Source organism: Anas platyrhynchos, chromosome Z (genome assembly GCF_047663525.1).
Source record: "Anas platyrhynchos isolate ZD024472 breed Pekin duck chromosome Z, IASCAAS_PekinDuck_T2T, whole genome shotgun sequence".
Lineage (NCBI taxonomy): Eukaryota > Metazoa > Chordata > Aves > Anseriformes > Anatidae > Anas > Anas platyrhynchos.
In genome coordinates this window covers 74903341-74924631 of record NC_092621.1, presented here as the reverse complement: position 1 = coordinate 74924631, position 21291 = coordinate 74903341, and the positions used below count along the sequence as shown (strand labels likewise).

General features: G+C 48.6%; 1 protein-coding gene across 1 annotated transcript; it reads right to left on the bottom strand.

The window, feature by feature from the left end:
- Positions 1-3193: 3193 nt before the first annotated feature.
- Positions 3194-10538, bottom strand: LOC101804092 (thioredoxin). The gene is made up of 5 exons (XM_027446222.3): positions 10341-10538; positions 6311-6415; positions 5615-5674; positions 4806-4871; positions 3194-3410 (listed from the first exon to the last, which is right to left on the bottom strand). The coding sequence occupies exons 1-5, from the start codon at positions 10362-10364 to the stop codon at positions 3348-3350; spliced, it is 318 nt and encodes a 105-aa protein (XP_027302023.1). The 5' UTR covers positions 10365-10538; the 3' UTR covers positions 3194-3347.
- Between the last annotated feature and the right edge of the window lie 10753 nt (positions 10539-21291).

The following is a 21291-nucleotide window of genomic DNA, read 5'->3' as shown; positions in this document are numbered from 1 at the left end:
ACTTGGATTTCCCTGTTGACACCACACAAATTTTTCAAAGTTCCCTCAGCTCTTCTACTTGATCCTTACCAAATCCGCGGGACTAAAGGACAACAAAGTTGTTGGGAAGTTGTCCGCTATGAGGTTGGCATTAGGCAAGTATTGAACACCATGTAGCTTGATAAGGTATTAGAAGCTGTTTTTTGTCCCTGCTACAGCTGGTTAGCTACGATGAACAAACACCAAGAAATCAGAACTATTTCAAATGCTATTCTATCAAATCCAAGCCTAACATAATCCAGGTCTGGGAAAGAAGGAAAAGGTAATGGTCAGCTGGAGGTGAAGTTAGGCTGAGTACTGCAAGAGACATGGCAGTGATGTCTCTGCTCAAGAATTATTTCTCAAGTGCATATCACAGGGGGCTCGGAGCATGGCTGGAATTAAGGAGCACGGCTATTTCACCGCAGTCTAACCCTGCATTTTTCCCTTGTCCACTCTCTGTAACCCCTTTGTCTTGGTTTTCCTTTCACAGGTCCCTCGTAAAGCCTAGCCATCCCAGCCACACGTGCAATTTCTGTGCATGAGGAAGTATTTTTCTTCCTGTCGGCCAGTCCACTCTGAGGCTGGAAGCTACAGAACAGGCACAAGGAGAAAAGCTTCTTGCCCTACTGGTTTGACAGCAAGGCACAGATCTCAGCCACTTCATAGCCAAATAAAATGAGACTGCAGTCATTGCCTGAGGGGAGGATAACTCCTTCCCTGAAGGAGCCCTTGCTCCCAGAAGTAGCCTTTATATGTTTTTTTTTTTTTTTTTTTTTTGCACCAAATATGTAAGAAATGTGGTGTGCATTCAAGTCAGTTGGTCATCTACTGTCTCCCCCTTAAAGGCATTTTCTCAGATCACAGGATCAAAGCAGGTCACATCCCTGCTTCTCACCAGAGCTAAATGATTTCAAGGAGAGCAACCCAGCTGCTGTATGTTCTGAAATATGGTAATACGGGTCTCGTTCCTTCAAATGAAGGACAGCTCCATTCAGCCAGCAAAAACCACACTCATTGAGTTCTCCAGCACATGAAGGCCAGTGTTTGAGTATATGCCCCAAGTTTTCAGCGAGGTTCCCTGGAAGCACTGCATTTGGGTGGTGTGGTTTAACCCAGCAGGCAGCTATACGCAGCACAGCTGTTCCCAAACCACATTTCCCTCACCCTTTATTCCCTCTCTGTAGGATGGAAACGAGAACCAGGAAAAAAAGGTAAAATTTGTGGGCTGAGATAAAGACCACTTAATAGGACAGAAAGGGAAAACAATGACAAGAGAATAAAAGCAAGAAGAGCACACAAAAGCAAGAATAAGAGCACGAAGCAATTGCTCACCACCCACAGCACCAATCCCAGCCCCCATCAGCAGCATCCCCCAGTGTTTGTCCCACATGACACCCCATGCTGTCCTGGCTGTGTCCCCTCCCAGCTCCCTGCACACCCCCAGCCTGCTCCTGCTGGGGCAGCACAAGGAGCTGGGCAGGCATGGCTCCCCATGAGCGCTGCTCTGTGACAACTAAACATTGGTGTGCTGTCAGCATTGTTCTCATCCTAGAGATAAAACACAGCGCCACACCAGCTACTTGGAATAAAATCAACTATCCTAGCACAAATTATGACACCAGGGCAACATACACATTCTCAGCAGGCTGAAGCCCATGCTCCTGCCTGTAGAAACTGAAAATACTGCAGCAGAGGAAGCTGAAGATTTGCTGTCCTTGCAAGAGCTACTTTGCAGCCCTCTGAGCACATGACATACTCACGGGACCTTCCTGATCCTGCCCCATTCCCAATTGAATTTGCCGTCACTTCTGTATTACCTAAATATTTCAGAGCTGCATCCTGTTAAACAAAGCATTACCTCAAATTTAACATGATTATGATTTCTGAATAACAGTTCTTTTGCCTGCTCTTAACAGGCATTTGTCAGTAAAACAGCCAGAGCAGCAGGGAAAGTATTCTGCTCCTCATTGTATCAGCAAAACCCAGAGCTTATATCCACAATTCTTGAGGGCTCATCCTCAGAGGGTGTGCTCACTTCTTGGGAATGGAAAAATCCTTTGAGCAGGGAGCATGGGCAGCAAACAGCCCTCCTGAGCACCAGGAAATTCATGCATGCCTATGATGTGAGTGTGATCTGAGTCACTGCTCACCACAAAGAGGCTCACTCATTCCACATTTGTGGACAGATGTAGCAGGAAGGCCTGCGTTTTCATCAGTGACAGTCTGTGAGCAACACAGCTCCCCAAACTGCTGCCTTAGGTGTAGCTGCTAGCTACAGCCCTGCTTCCTTGTTTACTGAGCCTTACCCAGGAGACAACACCCAGGCCAGCAAGAAAGATGTTTTGATATGGAGGGAACAAGGCAGTCAGTCCTCAGTAACTCTGAAAATGGCGGTTAAACAGTACACACAGGCTGTCACGTTAATTAATCTGGACAACTGACAGGTCTGGAGGACTGTCGAGTCCAGTTTACTGTCTAGCACAAGGTATATCCAGTGCAGTGTAAGAACGCAGTGTATCAGTTCAGTGAAGACAAGAATATACAGATTTAAAATATCTCAGGCTTAAGACATGATGAGTTTTGCCTCGTTAGTCCTTCGCCTAGGCAGTAATCTGGAACAAGCAAGCGGCCCAGCCCAGAGGCTATATGCACACCACTGCCAACAGAACCAGATCATATCCCAGTGGCAAGGCAACACTGCAAAGGCAGGAAGGCAGCAGCCTCAAATCCTACCTTACTTCCCTGGCAGAATTTGTAGCATGTTCAGGTACTTGTACCATGCTTAATACACACATAACCTTATCTTCTAAGCCTAAAATAAGGCTTGAGAATTGAACCTTTAACTAAAAAGAAGCCATCCATATCAGTGATACCCACTTTTCTACAACTCCCAAGCTAACCTTTTTGTACCTGCAAGCCAGACAGCCACCCTTCAGACAGAGGGTGGCAGCTACCACCTGGGTGATGTGCCAGCAGTCTTCTCCTAAAGAACCATCAGTGATACCTTTCAACACTCACTTCCCATACTCAGCAGTAACCCCGTATTAGATTGTTGCTTGACAAGAGCCTTTGCACCCAGACAGTATTCCTTTAGCACAGCAGAACTGGCACCTCAGTGACATTAAGAACTTGCTCACATCTTCACCCAAGCACAAGGCAATAACCAAAAGTGTAGAATTTACACTTTATTGTATTCATTTACATAGACCAAGAAGTTTCCACCATTTAACCTAGATAGCTTGATCGGATTTTTTTTTTAAAGTAGAAAAGTTACAGGCTATAATTTAGCCGAAGCAGGCATGCTCCAGTGTCCCCATGGCTGGAGATTAGACTAGACTTTTAATGGTCTCTTCCAGTTTTTCTTTATTGGCCCCAGAGAATTCCTGCACCTGTAAAGAAAGCAATTTTTAGAAGTGTATAACATCTAGTTGCGTAACAGCCAGAAACATAGGTCTATTCAGCCCTGCTACCACTAAGATTTCCTTATGCCCCAAAACAGGGAGCATTTTGCATGGGCTACGCTATTCACCTCCCACTCAGCTCACAAAAACTGGTGCACTCTATTAAGAATCACTTTCAGACTACCACGGCTGGGAGGCTTTAACATGTAAAAGGAAAAAACAGTTGATCCTGAACCAGTGTTGCATAAGAACTAAAAAATACAGGCTTGAAGGGACTCTGGGTGTCACCTCTCAGCAGATGTATATTAAAGTTACCTTGGGTCGCTCCAGACCTGTTCCTATCGTATTCTGGAAGGATTGCTCAGAATGACCTGCCCCAGAGCCTGACTTCCACAAAAACCATCTTTGTTGCAATATAGACAGCAAAGACAGGCTACATTCATGTCTCAAAAACATTGGCTGCCTTCCACTGCCTGCTGGGGTGCCATATATGTATGGCATTACACAACAGGCCATAAGACTGCTTGCTTGATACCCATGTGTCCAGAGAACACATTGATTTTTCCATTTTTTTGTTTGAAGCAGTGGAAGTTTATCCTGAGAAGACCAAAGGTTCATTATTACTCACCATTTGGCCCCATATTTATCTGAATGGAAGCTCGCTGAACATTTAACGCCTGCTTTTCAAGGAGCAATTCCATTGCCTTCAGCCATGATATCAGGCATTTTATAATATTAGAAAAGCTTATCTTCAGCTTCCTCAAACTATAGCCCCAGATTACGCATTTATCTCACTGTGTCTCTACTCCAGGTGGATAACCAGCACCCTGTGCTGTCACTACCTTGTGTCCCACCTGCCCACCTTGGCAGAGGATGCAGAGGGGTTCTGGCAGAGGGATGACCTCCCCTCCATAGGAGGTACAGTCTAGGTGAAAGCACCAAGCAGCTGTTTCAGCTGCGTGTATATTCAGCAGAAGCTAGGCTTCTGTTAGGGTTGCATAAATTCATGGAATCCCGTCATGTCTCTGCTTCAGCATGATTTCCATCCAGATAACAAATGCTAACCAAGATCGGTAAAAGCAGGGCACTGAGACTGTCTAGGACACTTAACCTGGTATCTCCTGAAGATCCACCTGTACAACCTGTGACACTCAGCTCACCACCCTGCTCAATAGGGCTTGCTTCATCAGTTAGCTGGTGGCCCACGCTACCATTTGCTGCAACACTAAGATAAACCAACTGCTCTCCTGACTGTCCCAATGCCAGTTGTGCCCCAGATACATTATAAAGAGAAAGCACACCGCGTGATCTAATACTCCCAATCCTCTCTGTTAAGTTTTCGAAAGAGGCCTGCCCCTTCCAGGAAAATGAACTCCAGCCTACCATCTTTCCATTCTTGTAGAACTGGAATGTTGGCATGCACTTCACCTCACAGTGTGTAGCAACATCCTGGAAGAGACAGAAAGCAATTTTCAGTTGTGCACATCTGAAGGACGTTCAGTTTAGAACCCACTAGTCTCCTTCTGATTAGGGAAATAGGGCAAAGCCATTACTGTTCAAAACGAAGCAAAAGCATCTGATATTAACATCTCCCTGAAGCAAACCTATCAGATCCTCTTCTCAGCATCTAATTCATAGTTTAGCAAGAACATGTTCACTATACCTGGACTATTTTTTTTTTAAAAAAAAAAGGCCTCTGCATCAAAACACTATTTGTAAGGCTCTAGAGCTCTACAGCAACTCTCCTGTTTCAACCTGATGTTGTTCAAGTACTTATTGAGTGTTGCTTGAATTGCTATAGAGCAGACATTTTATTGCTCTTGATTCAAGACATAAAAGGGGAAACAGTGCCAATGGCAGTGTAAAGACCAGACAGTCTTGCAGTTGTGAGCCATTAGTTTTAGGAAAGATTGCATCAAAACAGATTAAGGCCTTTGAGACTAACACTGCCTCCCAAAGCACAGAGCACCAGTGTTTGCAAGCTATCTAATGCATGCCATGGGGGTTAGACTATGCAGACAAAGCAGCCTGAATTCTTAAAGGACACCTGAGAAGAACATTCTTTTCAGTTTAGTTGCTAAGCCCCTATCTCATTTTGTTTTAGCATCTCCAAGGGCATTTAAAAGACATTCTTCACTGTCACATGCATGGATCTCATCAGCAACCCTCTCTCAGCACCACCCCGACCATACCTGGGCGTCATCCACGTCGATTTCGATGAACACCACATCCCCAAATTTCTCACACAAACTCTAGAATGAAAGAAGAAATTATGTAGTTAGTGCTCCAGGAAAGCTAGCTTGTAAGAGACATGTTCACAGAAATTGCAACCCTGCTGCTCCTTCCCCCAGTGCAAGTTGCCACATTGTCTTAAAGCAGCTATGTTACTGACCAAAGCAGAAATAATTTTCTGCTCCAATACCCGTAAGACTGATGAAACTTGTTGAAACCCATTCCTTAGAGAGAAGCCTTAAATAAATACAGGAGAAAGGCCTCTACTTCTCTTACAGCCTTCAGCTGATCACAGAAAGGTGCTGCAGCTTATTTCCATGCATTTGGAAGAAATTACAGCCAGTATATACACAAAGAAATATTGTTTCAACTCCACCATTCTTGAAACAATGTAACTATTACACCCCCATAGGCAGATGTGTAGAAGCCTTAGGAGAGCAGCTGCTCAGTGTCAGCCCTCAGCTGTATCAAAGACCAGTATATTTTACTAAATAGTAACAGAGTAGATACTTCTGCAATTTCTCTCCCTTCCAGAAAATAATGCAAATTATGCAGACAAAGGAAGTTCCCTCCATATTACTGACAAGCAGCACAAAATATTCATATATTCTTCAGCACAGCCACTGACAAAAACAGGTCTTAACAATGCTACTTACATGGAAAAATGGCTTGATCATTTTGCATGGTCCACACCATGTGGCCGAGAAGTCAACTACTACAAGCTTGTCACCAGCAGACTTCAGTTCTGTCTCAAACTCAGACTATAAAAAGAAAGAATTGAACATGTTAAGGACATTATCTTCTGTGCAAAAGGAAAAAGTCTAAACCCAAAGCTAGCTTTCCCTCAGCCTTCACACACTGATTTCCCTTAAACTAAGCTATTTGTATCATCATGCACATGCTTCTGTGTGAGTTGCTTTCATCAGAACTAGCATCCACCAGTGTCTGACTCATATAGGACATACCACAACGCCCAGTCACCACAACTCAGTGAACTACTGAAATTAGCCTAGAAATTAATCTGGCCTATAATCCTCAACTCATACTGAGTACTGCTACGCTCTTAATGTGATCCTCATGCTCTTGAAGATTTCATTTTTTTTTTTTTTTTTTCCATTTGTGGCTTGATGAAAAGACTTCATTTTCTCCTGGAACACCTTCCTTTGCAGAATTTGAGGGCAAGCTTTTGCACGCTCTTCCAGCCAACAGAAAGTACCAAGTTGATGTTGTGTGGTGTACTCTACGGCGTATTTTCTAGAGCAACAGCTTTGCAGGATAAGTAGCTTGCTTACTTTAACAAGTGAACTGAAGCGTAACTTCAGTAGCATAGCCAATGCTACACAAGTAACTAACAAGTCTGTTGCACTTGGTCATGCTAGTCATTTCTGGATTATGTTCTGTGCAATTTAGGGCTCCTTACATGTCATTAACCGTATTTTCAAAGACTGAATGTTTTTCCAGAAATGCAAGACATTAAAAGCAATAACTATTTGCATGCTAGCAGAGGGCAAACAAGTATCTCAGGCAGAAGCAGAAAATGCTGATGCTCATCAGCTACTTCCTTCTTTCTAGAAAAAGGACGAGCCACTCCAGTATTGCTGAACTCTGCTCTCACAGCAACGCAGCCTTCAGGAGAGCTGCTGAGGTAGGCTTCGTTTCAGGTATTGCACCCAAAGAGTTGCTGCTTCACTCTCCTCATCCCCACAGGGCAGCACACTGGCGTGCTGTCAGCAGAGGCTGACTAAAGGCAACATGTGTGCTGCCATCCCTGCCGTGTTTAGTCCTACCAATGCCAGCTAACTTGAGACTGGAGCTTAGTAAAACATCTCCCCACTTAAAGAACGCCGTGCAGGCAAGAAGCCAAGAGCACAAGCAGCCTAATTAGTAAGAGTTTTAACAAATAAGGAGAGGAACCCCCGCCAGCATTCGTAGGCATATGGAAGTTTTCCTAACTTGCTCCAAATCCAAATACATCAGGCATCACAGCTTCCCACTGAAGCTCTCGCAGCCTCCCAGTGCAGCTATCTTCAGACACGCAGCCTCCACACGCTGAGCTCTTCCACCCTTGCACCTTGGCTGCTCAGAGCCTACCCTGCTGTAAGATCAGCAGCTAACGCTCCCTGATGCCTGCTCTCAGTCTGAGAGATGAGAGCAGTTTTCCTGTCTCCCCACACCACTGTTCTACCACAGAATGAGCTCCTGCAGCCCGACTTCAGAAGCACCCTGTTTGCACCAAAGCTCCATGGTCATGCATGTCACAGTCCATGCAATCTGCTCCCTGCAGCTACTTGAACCTCAAGTTCCTCAGCCATGCCTTGCTCCTCACACATCCAGGCCATACAGCTAGATTTTTTGGTATGGCTTCCCACACCTCTGCATTAACATCACACCAGCTCTTCGCTAATTCTAGCTCCTGCACCCACCAATCAGACCATCTTCCTCAATTTTGGTTCTTCTATCCAGTTCCATAATTGTTGTGGGAGGTCCAGCCCAGGGATGCAGTGGTCATACAGCCGCACATCCCGGGTCGCTATTGTGCGGAACAAGGACAGAGTGGGAGGACAGGATTCCTCCTGCTGGCCACAGACCATGCACCACTGGAGGTCTGGTCTGCAGTGAGGGGTTACCCTACGAGGCACCTCCACTATCAGATGAAGCTGCTGTGGGGAGCCCAAGGAGAGACACAGGGTGCAAAGGTGCTGGCTCTCCTGAGTCAAGAGATACCAAACTGGGATAAAGTGTTGATTCTTTTCCCAGAGAGCCTAAAGACCCTGAAGACAGCAGCGACAGAAAAACTACTTGACCTTTCTGACCTGCATTCTGTGTTAACTGTGTGAATTGACAAGCTTTCATATGAAAAGCTTTGTTAACAGGCAGGACACCTCCTACTTGGTTACACTGTTAAGAGGATCTTTACAACTTCCTTAGCAATACTTTCATCTCACTGTGGGGAAAACCCTCTGACCAGTTTTTTGAATATTCAGCTACAACCTCCTCCCTGAGCACATGGAGGGCCTCATTTTGCTTGCAGCCTCCTCCAGCAGAATTACTCATGCTGCATTCTCTGCTAACAAATCTCAGTTTGCAAGGACCAAGTCAGAGAAAACAGGTGGCGATGAGAGGCCCCAGTGCAGCAGGGATTCCCAGGACCAGCAAATACCTCAAAATGGAGGCTACTGACCACGGAGAATGCTGTGAGAAGTCTACTGCCCCCAGCAGCACAAGACAGCTTTAACACAGCACCTCAGTCATAAATATTTCCAACACTTATCAAGTCACCCTTGAACTTGGATTAAATCCATCATCAGCTGACTGCCAATAGCTACTACATAATTTAGTGCCTTTTTTTTTTTAAAAAAAAAAGGAACTAGCATAAACAGACCAAAGACTAAACTGCCCGAGCTCATTAGCTGAGACCACTTCTAGAACTATCACCCAAACCACGAGTCGCCATGACTTGCTGTGACTCAGGTAGTAGAGGCAGCTGGCATGAAGAGGAAGGCTTCAGCAACACCAGGTTTTTAAACAGCTTATTACATCCTGTTAGCTTCTGCTTTAAAAGGCACTGTGGCCCCGTCATCCAAACCTGTTACAGTTTCCACAAGTCATCCATCTCAGGGTGACATACTTAAGTCATGGGTGCACTACTGGGAACCTGTGGCGGACTAGCGGAGTGTGCTGCAGGCAGCCACTCCTCGGGAGCTGGTCAGGTTTTGAAGACATTTTTAGGTCACAGACCGTATCTAGGTAGGTGTCATGCTCACGTTGCTTTAAAGTCACATACAGAACAATTAAATTTTGCAAGCCATAGAAAAAGGGGTTTGAACAGATCCGCTTCTGAACAGAATGCAGGTCTGCCTCGCTGCAATTCAGAATTAATCTGTAAAGCTCAGCTGCACTGCACAATGTTTTACCCACGTTAAGACCTTGTTGTCAGCATGACCCAAGTCCGTGCCCTCGGTGGACAAGCAACACGGCTGTGCTCCGAGTCCAGCTCTGTGCTTAAATCAATGCGCACAGACAGCAGGGGAGGGAAGCCCGCACTACCCTTTGCACTACAGCACTCTCCCCTTGCAAAACCAGGTCTGCTGACTCCATTTTTAAGCGTTCCAAGACTACACCAAAACCCTCAAATCTTACTCAAGGCTATCCTCTTCTGCAGCTCCGTAGGGCAAAATAGGGGGGGGAATGCAAACAAAAATGAGGCTGAATTTCTGTAATAACCCATTTTGGGGAAAATAAGGCAGTTTATTGGCTTTAAGCTCTCTGCCTCCGCAGGTATTTGAGCTGTGGCCACGAGAGCTGTCAGACGTAAACACCTCCGAGGTTCATCACGGGAAGAGCGCGGCGCTTTCCATTGTACTGCAGCAGGGCGCTGCCCGGCAGACGCGGGGGGCAGCACACCCCCACCCCCAGGCATCACCCCTGGCAGCCGCATCGCGAGCTGGGACCACGCGACCAGCCCCACAGGACCCTCCTGCCCCAAAAACACCTCGCTCGGAGGACGCTGACCGAGCTCCGAGCCCCCCCCTCAGCGCCCTTTTAAAACCCAGCGCCCGGCTCTCCCTACCCCTCACGACACGCCCCCCCCCCACCGCCACCGCGTGGCTCCCCTCAGGCGGCGCCCAACGGCCACCCAACGGCCCCAACGGTCGCCCAACGGCCGCCGGGCGCGCAGCGGCTCACCAGGCTGCCCACGCTCTTCACCATGGCGACGGCTCACGGCGGCCAGAAGGGAGCCCGAGGGCCAAGATCGCCGCGTGCGCACGCGCGTCCCGGCTGCGCTGCTGCCGCTGCCTCCTGCTTCCACCGCGCTGCGCTGCGCTCCGTGCCACCCGCCCGCCGCCGCCCGCCCGCCTCAGCGTTCTGCCGCCGCTGCCCGCCCGCCCGCCCTTATATAGCCGCCGCCGCCGCGCGCGCCGCCGCGCAGGCGCGGAGGGCGCCGCTCGGCTGCCCGCGGGCGAGGATGGCATCGGGGCGCCGGGAGGGGGGCGGGGGGAGAGACCACTCCGCCTCCGAGGCGGGGGGGAGGGAGAGGGGCGGGCGAAACCACCGCGTGGAGGGGGAGGGGGGAAGGGCAGCGCATGTGGCGGCGGCGGAAAAGTGCTGCGTAATGGCGGGCAGGAAGCGCCGCGCCTCAGGGCCCGCGGCAGCGGCCCCGCCGTGCCAGCCCCTCACGCTTCACTTTATGTCATTTTATTTCGTTTGATGTCGCCGTGCTTTGTTCCATTTTTATTTTATTTCATTTTATATCGTTTCGTTTCGTTTTACTTCATTTCGTTTATTTGTTATTTCGTTTTTCCTTTCCTTTTTTTTTTTTTTAAATTAGTTTTATTTCGCTTTATTTCCTTTTACTTTACTTCATTTCCTTTTATTTTACTTTATTTCCTTTTACTTTACTTTGTTTCCTTCTATTTTACTTCATTTCATTGTACTTTTCTTCATTTATTTTTCCTTTTCTAATCCCATTTCCCATTTACTTCATTTTCCAAAATGAAAATTTCACTGCCTCCCGTCATTTAATTTTCTAAATTTCATTTTATTTCGCTTTATTTCATTTTACCTTTATTTCATTTTATTTTTCATTTTTTAATTTCCATTTTTCAGTGTCCATTTTAATTTCCATTTTAGTCTCCATTTTTATTTCACTTTTGAAATGTCATTTTATTTCCTTGTTTCAATTTGTTTCAATTTTCTTTTTTTTTTTTTTTACTTCAGCGTCAGTTTTTTCATTTAAAAAATTTTATTTCATTGTATTATTTCATTCCATTTTAATTCACATTTTATTCCCATTTCATTTCTGTTTCATTATTTCTATTTCATTCCCATTTCATTCCCATTCACATTCCCATTTCATTCCATTTAATTTCCATTTAATTCCATTCCATTTCATTCCATGTTCCACCGAGTCTCCCACTGCCACAAGCACAGGGTGCAGCACCAAGCACCCCTCCCGCCCTGCGTGTGCCCAGCAACAAACACTTTTTTTTTTTTTTTAATTTTTTTGCTCTTTATCCTCCTCAAAACCCCATTTTGATGACTCCGGCATCCTCCGCGGTTCCCCCCTTGGCAGGAGCCCAGCAATTGCCCACGTGGAAGCAGCCGGAGGGGCCCCGCCGCGGAAGCGCTTCAATCTGCATTTATTGCCTGCTGTGCTTCCCGGTGCCTGCCCCGTGTTTTGGAAACACATCCTCACAGGCTGCCCAAAACACATCCTAACGGGCTGTGAACACCCTCCGCAGCCCCAGAGCCAGCCCTGCATGGTTTGTGTCTGTGGCTTGGCAGCGTTGCCTTTTCTTCCCTCTGCCCCCCTGGCGGAGGGCAGAGCAGGCAGGCCACGGAGGCCTCAGAAATCCGGCCTTTTTGTATTGTTTTTGCAGGAAAACCTGCTCCAATAAGGGTGAGTTGTGGCTTTCTGATGCGCTGTGGGAGAGAATTGTCGGGTCTGAATTTAGGTGCCCTCAAAGTAGATTAATCAGCACCACCTAGGAGTAGGCAGGACTCAGGCATCCCTTGGCCCATTCTAGCATCTTTGTGGGGATTCAGTAAAAATTTGGTGCTGGGGCCAAAAGACCTCAGAAGGTGGCAGCAGCAGCTGCAGGCCACGGGACCGCTTCATCCATTGGGCAGGTAACCTGGTTGTGAAAGGACATGAAGTTAGATAGCCATGAATCCCCCTTCCTGAACCTGTGTTGGCTTTGCCCGATGACTGCATTGCCTTTCAAGTGATTTTCAATATCCCTCTGAGTAATCTTCTCTGTTGCTTTGCCAGGCACTGACATGAGGTCCAGCAGCTTGTGCTAACTTCTCACAAGTCTCACACTCCCCTGAGCATACCCAGGACACAAGAGCCTCCCCAAAACACCATGGTATCTGCCAATATCCGCAAGTGTGTGAAGCAGTAGAAGGGACAATTTCATGGAAAACATGATTTTGGCCTTGTCTCGGGTGCATTAAGCAATGGTGGAATGGAGGAATCTGCAGGAGGCAGTGCTTACAAGAATTAGCCACATCACATTTATCATGGGAAGGCCAGCCCCTTTGAATAGAAAGTAGGAGTGTTTCATCTGGCCCTGACACTGCAATGAAACAGGAGCCTTTAATTGCACTTTCCCTTTCCTTCCAGCCTGCTCTTCGGGAAGATATTGCTTTTGTAACTGACCCATTAAAGGCGCAATAAATATTTAATAATTAGGTAGGTGTGCTGCGTGTTGTGCCAGCCTAACTCACAGAGCGAGCACGCTTCTCTCTCCTAGGATAACACACCAGCAGCGCAATAACCCGGAGTCTTTTAAACACTTGGCACAGCGTGTCTGGTTGAAAGATGAGATGAGACACTGAGAGAAAAAAAAAGAAAAAAAAAAAAAAGGAGGAGAAGGAAAGCAGGCTGGCACGCACTCTGCTTCCCAGGATCAGCCCTGCTCTTCCAGGGAACTGGCAGAGCTTGTCCCGGGACTGGTGGGTCCTGCTCAGCCCCACCACCACCTGCCAGGCCCCCTCAGCTCCCTGCATCCCTAGTGCACCTCCTGTGAGTGAGGTGTCCTGGGCTCAGTGACCACCCAGCTTTCCTAAGCATGTTATCGATGAAGTGGCACCCGCATCTGGGCCAAACGCAGCACGCAGGATCCCTGCCATGCCTGGATGCTTTGCAAAGCGACACGGAGAATTTCAAGCCGTAATTTCCCTTAACTGCTTTTTAAAAGCTCAGTAACAGAAAGTAAATAATCCATGCATGCCAGAGACAGGCTTATGCAGTTTCACCTTGTGCTCTCTCTGGCTGCTGCCATTCAGGTGTCCTAATGTCAAACCCAGTCTCCAGGGTGGACACTTGCTTGCCTAATGCCTTTTGCGGGAAGCTGCATCTGAGAAGCAGTGGGTGGGTAATGGAGCTTCAGCTCTTAATTTCACTCCACATCCTATCCATATAACAAACTGGTGTACTTTACAAACTTTGCTTCCAAGGACTTGACACCCTCCTCTTTTCACATGGCTGGTTTGCTTTGTCTCCCTTTTCTCTCTCTTTAGCCTTTTCCCTGTGTTGCTTTTCACTTCATTCTTGACCTCTCCTGTAGCTTTTGTTTTCATCTCTTTTAACTCTTTTGTATCTCTCCTTTCTGCAGGGAGAGATGCTGGCACCTCCCAGCTTTTCTTTCAATACAGAGCTATTGGAGGAGTTTGGCCTTCAGCAGTGATGCACCCACCGTGGATGATTTAGTACTGCTTGATGTGGTTTGCACGCTGAGGCTGTAGAGTTGTCCAGGGCCCTATCAGGAGGGTGTGATATTCCCATATCACCCTGTCCTTCCAGTACCACATGCTCCCCCGGAGCACCTCAATTCCGTACCCAGACACAAGTGTGCTGCACCTCCTGATGCAGTGGAAGCTGACTCGGGTTAAGAGGTGTTTGTGTGCGGGCACGGAGCTAAGCTTAAAAAACACAGAGCCTGTGATATCAAGACGGTTCAGGGACAGAAATGTAATCCTCACTGAAGGGAGATGTGCAGAAGCTCCAGTCCCCCAAAATTACACATGCAATTGCATTTCTGTGTCTGAGCAGGCGATGCTGGAGAGTTTACACTGCAGAAGCACTCCAGCTGACAGGTTTCAAAGCAATTGCGTTTTTGGATGTGCAAATTACGCAGCGTCAACCTGCAGAAGTCTCACATGACCACTTTTAGAGCGAGGAGCAGGGTGGGAGGATGGCCACCACATCCCCACATCCTGAAAAACCCTAGGCTCCCTGAAGGTGCCTGTAATAAAGCGTTTGAAAACCAGGGCAACCAAAATCACTAGCCAGATCAAAACAAGCTGAGGACTCGTCTTCGGCTGGGATGCCCTAAAGCAGACAGGAAGAAACACCACTACCGGCCTCATGAGACATGCACCTACTCACTTGCCTCTTCCACGTGCTCAGAGGTGGCTGTGATTCATGCAATGAGGAGAAGGCTGGAGGAGGCACGCAGCCAGACCCCCGGGATGGAGAGGCTCCCCTTCAACCTGCCTCATCCGTCGTGTACCTCGAGCACGAGAAGGAAACAAAACTTTGGCTTTCCCCACCAAGTGTCGATCTCTGTGGCCCAAGCCACGGTTCTTCAGAGCTGTGGCAGTGCCCGAAGTAGAGAGAGAAGCACTGGGTCTCTTTCCAGCCTCCCTGTGAAGCTGGGCTGAACCTCAACCTCTGCCTGAGGTTTTGGGGGGAGGCTTTCAAGTTGACCATGGTGCTTGTGCTGCGTGTGCAGGGAAACGCAGGGGGCCTTGCCTTCGTTTTCTGCAGACACCAGAGATTCCACCTCCAAGAACAGGGCCCCCCAAAATAAATAAATATATAGATAAATGCAAGCCTTCATCTGGGACCTAACCATCTACGTGCATCACATGACCCGCCTGTGTAGTTAATGTTTACTGACTTTGTGGCTAATTAAGAGGAGCCAAACAATCCGGGTTTATAGCAGCGCAATTCTTCTCCCAGCAACACCTCAATGACTTCTGAGGGCTTTCTGAGAAATGTGACATTTATTAACAGGCCCTGGGCATCCCAACCTGATTCAAGATGCTTCTGGCTGAGGGCGAGAGGGCTGGGCACCCACACCGGGGTTCAGGTGACCTTCTCCAAGGTCTTGTGTCCTGGGATGGTGTCAGGGTTCCTGCAGGGCTTCACCTGAGTGATGCCTTGGACTGGTGAGCAGCTTTTCTGAGACCTAAGAAGAGACCTAGGGAAAGGTTCTGCACCCAGAGGGTGGTCGGGCACTGGGACAGGCTCCCCAGGGACATGGTCACAGCACCGAGCTGCCAGAGCTCAAGAAGTGTTTGGACAGTGCAAAAAAAAAAAAAAAAAAAAAAAACAAAAAAAAAGAGAAGAAAAAGCTGCAGAAATGAAATAATGAGAGCTGGTGATGCAACACAGAGAAAGGAAATTCTGAGTTTGAAAAACCATGCTCTAATTTCGACATTTGCGAGAGATGCTGCAACAACAGAGGAGAGGCAGCACCCAGACACTGCGCTGGTCTAGACAGGCAAATTAGTTCTGGAGTCCTTCAAGCTCTTAACGAAGTTAAGGGCTCTCCTGACTCACTGCTCCTTTTAGTGCTGGAATAAAGGCCCGGTCGCCATCAGCATTCTCAGACAGCAAGCATGCTTGTTGTGTGGCAGGGTGGGTTATTCCTGGAAAAGGGAAGGAACGGCATGGGACCGTAAGGAAGTACTCACTGGAGAGCCTGGCCCCCTTCTCTGGTTGCTCCCCAGCTTTGCTCACCATCTCCCATTTCAAAAAAGCAAAACCCATTTCCAGCATCACAGGACCACATGCTGGTCTCTGCCAGAGTGGCTGCTGAGACACCCAGTGGTGCAGGGGCAGTGGTTGGGATGTTGCTTTTGGGGCACGTTTTGGCAAATCATCAGCGCTCGCATGCCTTTGCAGATTCACTTTGCTTGTTGCAGTTGTGTTTTGTGATTCCTGGACCCGGAGGCTTGCTCCTGTTAACAGTGAGGCCGGTGGGCAGCTGGCTGAGGGGTTCTGGGAAAATTTGGCAAAGGAGCCAAAACGGAAAAGTCAAGGCTTTTTATTTATTTTTTAATATGTTTGAGACCAGATTTTGTCCAACGTCATAAGTAAAGATGACTCAGCCGCTGTTTTCCTCCACTTAACCACTGCCAAACTGACTTTGGGGTTGCAGGCCACCGCATCTCCCAGTCTCCTCCTGGAGTAAGTGGAATAAATGGGCTTCCCACAGCCACCAGCAATAAGCCAGCACTTGTCAGCACTCTGCCAGCCGTGCAGGAGCTGCTTTTGGAGCTGCCAGAGCGCCGTGCCCCCCTCCGCAGCCCTGCAGGCTCAGTGGGGATGTGTTGGAGGCAGTGGGTGTGTATGGATGGGACGTTCTGCCCCAGGTCTACCCCCTTTAAATTTCACCAAATTTAAAAGCCCTTTTTACATCCTTTGCTCTTTAAGCACAAACACGGCTTGCAGCGGAGCCTCCCAGAGGGACGTTTCCTCTCTGGGTGTCCCTGCCTGAGCAGGGGTTGGAGCAGGCGATCTCCAGAGGTGCCTTCCAGCCGTTCTGTGGTCCTGTGATCTGTGATTTATTCTTCCTCAACACCAGTCGTCTTTGTTAGAGAAGTCCTGCACACAGTGAGTTGTGCAGGACTCCATCCCGGGCCCGCGTGCTGCACAGGGCACAGGGCAAAGCAGGGGACGTGCAAACAAAGTGCATTACGAGGAAAGATCAGCCAGGCTACCGAGGATTTTGCTCATTGAAGCCATTCACTGTCAGCAGACTGGAGAGATAGTCAAGGTACACGATTTTATCAGGTGACTCAAAGCCAGTGTTTGTTCCTTCCGAGCACCCTTGCATCATTCTGACTCAGCAAAACAAGCCCAGCGTTATGTTTTATTCCTCTTTAGACAATTTCCTGGGGACTTTTTCTCTTTAATGAGAAGCCATGGTACAAACCTCCATGCACAGGCTCTGGAAACCTCATCCAGGAGCAACACCATGCAGCAAAGTCCAGTTTTCTCAGCAGTCACAGCCTCAGACAACATTTTTCCTCTGCAGTGAGATGTCTCCTTTTTCTCTAAAGCTGCCTCGATCACAATCTGTGAGTTATTTGCTTCCTCCCCTGCTGGGTCAATATTAAATTATTCAGGGCTTTCTGTGCCACGCTCCACCCAGCGAGGAGGTCACGGCCAGTGAATGCGGCACGGTGAGATACACCAGGAGCCTGCAGCCCCCACCGGAGAACGCAGGCCTGTCGGGAGATAAGGCTGCCCTTTTCTTTCCCACATCCTCGTTTTGGTTGCTTCAAAACCACCGAAGACTCCTTTGCTTGCAGCCCAGGAAGCCAGCCTCGTGTACCTGGGCATTAACAAAATGCTTTTCTTCCCCTCTGCCCGTCTGAGGTTTAGGTGTCTCCAAGGCAAAATCCAGAACGCATAATGCACAGGGTTAGGCTCATTTCCCCCTTTGAGTCCTCACCGAGTACAGAGGTCAGCCTCTTTGCAGAAAATAATCCCTTTTGTTTCCCCAAATTCTGCTTATTTTTTGTTTTTGCTTTTTTTTTTTTTTTAAATTTTTGATTTTTGCTTATTTATTTATTTATTAATTTTTTTTGCTTTAAACTGATTTTTGCTTTTTGTTTCCCCAGATCCTGCTCAAGTGTGGGTGAGCAGGATGGGGACCCCGAGGAGGACTCTTGAAGCACAGCCACCCCAAAACGGGGAAGTTAACGAGTGAAAGGAGATGAAGAACAGAGGAGCTGCTGACTGACTCAGGGAAGGGCAGTGTTTTTGCTTGGTGTAGGCTCTTTGACGTTTTCTCCAGCGGGGATTTTCCATTCCATGGGGCACTAGGGGTGTTAAAAAAGGGATAGGGAGCAGGTGAGCTTGCTAGAAAGCTGTTTCTGGCTCCTCCATCTCTGGGAGCTCCTGGAAAGATGCTGGAAAACAGGGAGAGGTTTCAAAAGGAAGCTGTAGGAGCGGTGTAAGGCTGGTGGCAGCTCTGTACCCAAGGCCTGGGCACTGAAATGGCCAGGCTGGGCTAGCAAAGAGGCCCCGAGATCTCGCTGCCTTGATGCCAGCAGTGGCCAGGAGTGCCTGCAGGCAGGGACAGGGGACTCCACTTGGGTCCCCAAGTTGCAGCCCTGATGGTGAATATTTCTCACCTGCCTCCCGTTCTCCATATTCTCCTCTATTTCTTGCTGTTTCGCTACCAAGAAAGTAATTTAAAGAAAAGGCTGGCCCCTTCCTCTTTTGTACAAGGTTTGTTTTCTTCTAACTCTAAAGAAACTTGATGGTGCAAGACAGGGCACTGTCACCCACAGCCGCATCACCACTGTGTTTTCCTGCAGTTATCGGAATATTTCTGGCCGGTGCAGTAATACCACTTCATCCCTCCCTCAGCGCCAAATTCCTTTGTAAGCCTGGGTCACCTTACCCTGCTTGTACGAGCACAAGACAACAAGGCAGTGCCTTTGCATGAGGAAAAACATGTTCTGTGAATCCCCGGCCCTCTTGTTTTAGAGCTGAATGGATTTTTGGAGAAGTGCGTGTGCTCCTTCTGTGCGCGTTCCCGAGCAAAGCCCTTCTCCGGCAGAGGGGTTCACAGCAAGCCTGAGTCCTGATGATGAGTTTCTGGGGAAAAACCATTCTCAAAACCATTCAAAACCATTTCCTCCCGAGGATGAGTGGCTTGGCTGGGGGACAGAGGCAGTTCCAGCAAGGCGCCAGGTTATTTCTCAGGCGCCTTGGCTCCAGGAGGAGCCCCGCTGGGCGGCACGCGGAGCTACTCCTCAGCCCGCAGATTTCCTCGTGCCCTGACATGCTGCTGCTGCTCACAGGGAGTGCCAGCAAGCTTTTTCCCCTTGCAGGAGGGGCAAAAGCCCTTCAGAAATGCGACCAGCCCTGCGCAGATGCAGCCCGGATGCACCGGCAGGGCATTCCTGCGTGGGGCTGGGGCCTCTCCTCAAACAGCAGCTTTTTGGGAGAGCGCCTTGCAGCACCCTGTCCCCGCAGCACTGCTGGCCAGGAGCTCCCTTGTCCTCGAGGCAAGTCTCTGCAGGATGTGGACGGGACCTCAGCAGGCGGTGCTGAGCTGGGAGGCACTGCCCTAGAGCGCGGGAGCAGGGCTGACAGCGAGCTGGGCAGACTGGAAAAGCCATCTGAAAAACAAAAGGGATCGGGCTGAAAAGGGGCAAGCATGAACACCTTGTGCAAACCATCCCTTCCCGCCCTGGCAGCATAGCTGGGGAGCCTCAGTCCCTCCTTGCAAGCAGAAAAAAAAGGGAAAAGCACCTCCATAGGATGTGAAAAAGCCATCACCTCTCCTGTCCCAGGTGCCTGGGGGGTGCTCAGCCACAGCAGCGTGCCCCGAGCCTGCCAGCTGGACACCATCACCCCCTCCATGCAAAATAATCGGGCGGGAAGTGGAAGAGTGGTTTTGGCTCCCTTTGAAGGCTTTTTTGACTTTTATTTATTTATTTTTATTTATTTCCACCCTGTTCCATTAGGGGGTCTTCTTTGGCAGCAGATGCACATTTGCAAGCAAGCAGCAGCTTCTTCAAAGCAGAGGCCTGCCCTCACGCCTGGGGCACATTCGTTTTATGTCATTTATTTATTTATTTATTTATTTATTTTTCTCAAGAAGCACCGACTTGTCATTCCCAACTTTAATTTCACGTCATTTCCCCCCTTAATACGATCATCCTCCCTTTATGTAATTTGTTCCCGCAGCTGCTCCCAGCACCTCCCTGCTCATTACCAGCAGGATTAATTAATGAGCTGTCTATCCCTAACCCCAGATTGTTACCCCAGCTATTTAATAAAATCCAACCGGACTCCTGAGGTGAGCAGCAGGGGTGGCAAGGCCATGTTCCTGCCCGTGCTTTCATCCAGCCCCCAAAAAAGCTATCTCAGGTCTGGAGCTGAGCCCCTGGGCTCCCCCATGGGAAAACGCTCCCTGTCTGAAGGTATTTAGGCTCCCCTCGGGGCTCTGCAGGGAGGCCTGCCCTGAGTAATGATGATAATCGTGCTTAAATCTCACCTGCTTTCATCGGCAGGGCTTTGGTGGAGAAAAAAAAGGGTCGTCTTTCCCATGAAAGGGGAAGATGAAGTGACAGCCCAGTGCTCGCAGGGAAGAACCGGGTGTCCTTTCCACCAGGCCACGCATGCAGGGCAAGGGGGTGACCCCGGTCCATCCCCAGCCTATCCTGCACCCCAGATCCACATCCATCACCCCGTGAGGAGCAGCATCTTTTGCAGAGAGGTACAAGTGTCAGCAGCTCCCTCCAGCTTTTCAGCTTGTTTGACTTTCAGGGCAGGGCGAGGGCCCTGCTCCCACCGCTCCTCCTTTTACCTAGGGCTGTGATCTCTGCTTCTACGGCTTGAGAGCCCACGCGCGAGGGCAGCCCACTGCTGTTCCCACTTGGGATTATCAGCAGTATTTGGGGGATTAATGTTGTTTGTAGATTTGCCTCTTTCCTATCAGATGCACATCAGATTTCAGGGCCTCATTCGCAGCACTCTCCATAACCTCATGCCTGCGTCTGGGCTGGCGGGTGACGGGAAGGCTTTGAAGCTCTGCTTTGGACACTCCGAAATCTCCTCTTACTACACCCATCTATCAAAGCATGGAAAGGCTTACTAATTTACCTGAAAAAAAAACAAAAAAACCCACACCCTTAATCTGTTCACTGCGATGTCGTATAATTGTGTGGAGGTGTGGTGTGGGAGTCACAGTTTCCTTTCTGTTATTGCACACTTTCTACCTCAATCGCCTCTCAGTCTCCATGGCTTTAAAAATTCCACTGCCAGTGCAGAACGGCGCGAGCTGAATCTCCATCTGGAGTCAGCAGTGAGTGGAGCAGGTTTTGTAGGATCTGTTGGTGCCAAGGATAAGCTCAGCCCCTACGGGTTTCGGAATGCACTCTAACAGCAGAGGGGATCTGAAAAATCACCTGCTAACTGCATTTTAATCTCAGGACCTGGGATAATCCAGCACACGTATCTCAGATTACTGGCAATTATTTCATCTTTTCCCCTGAGTGGAGCTCTGTTTCCACAGTGCTTGTGATCTTCCAGCAGGTTCAAAAGGGTAGCTACACATTTTTGTTGCTAGGTGCTATGAAAATAAAAAAGCGATGTTGC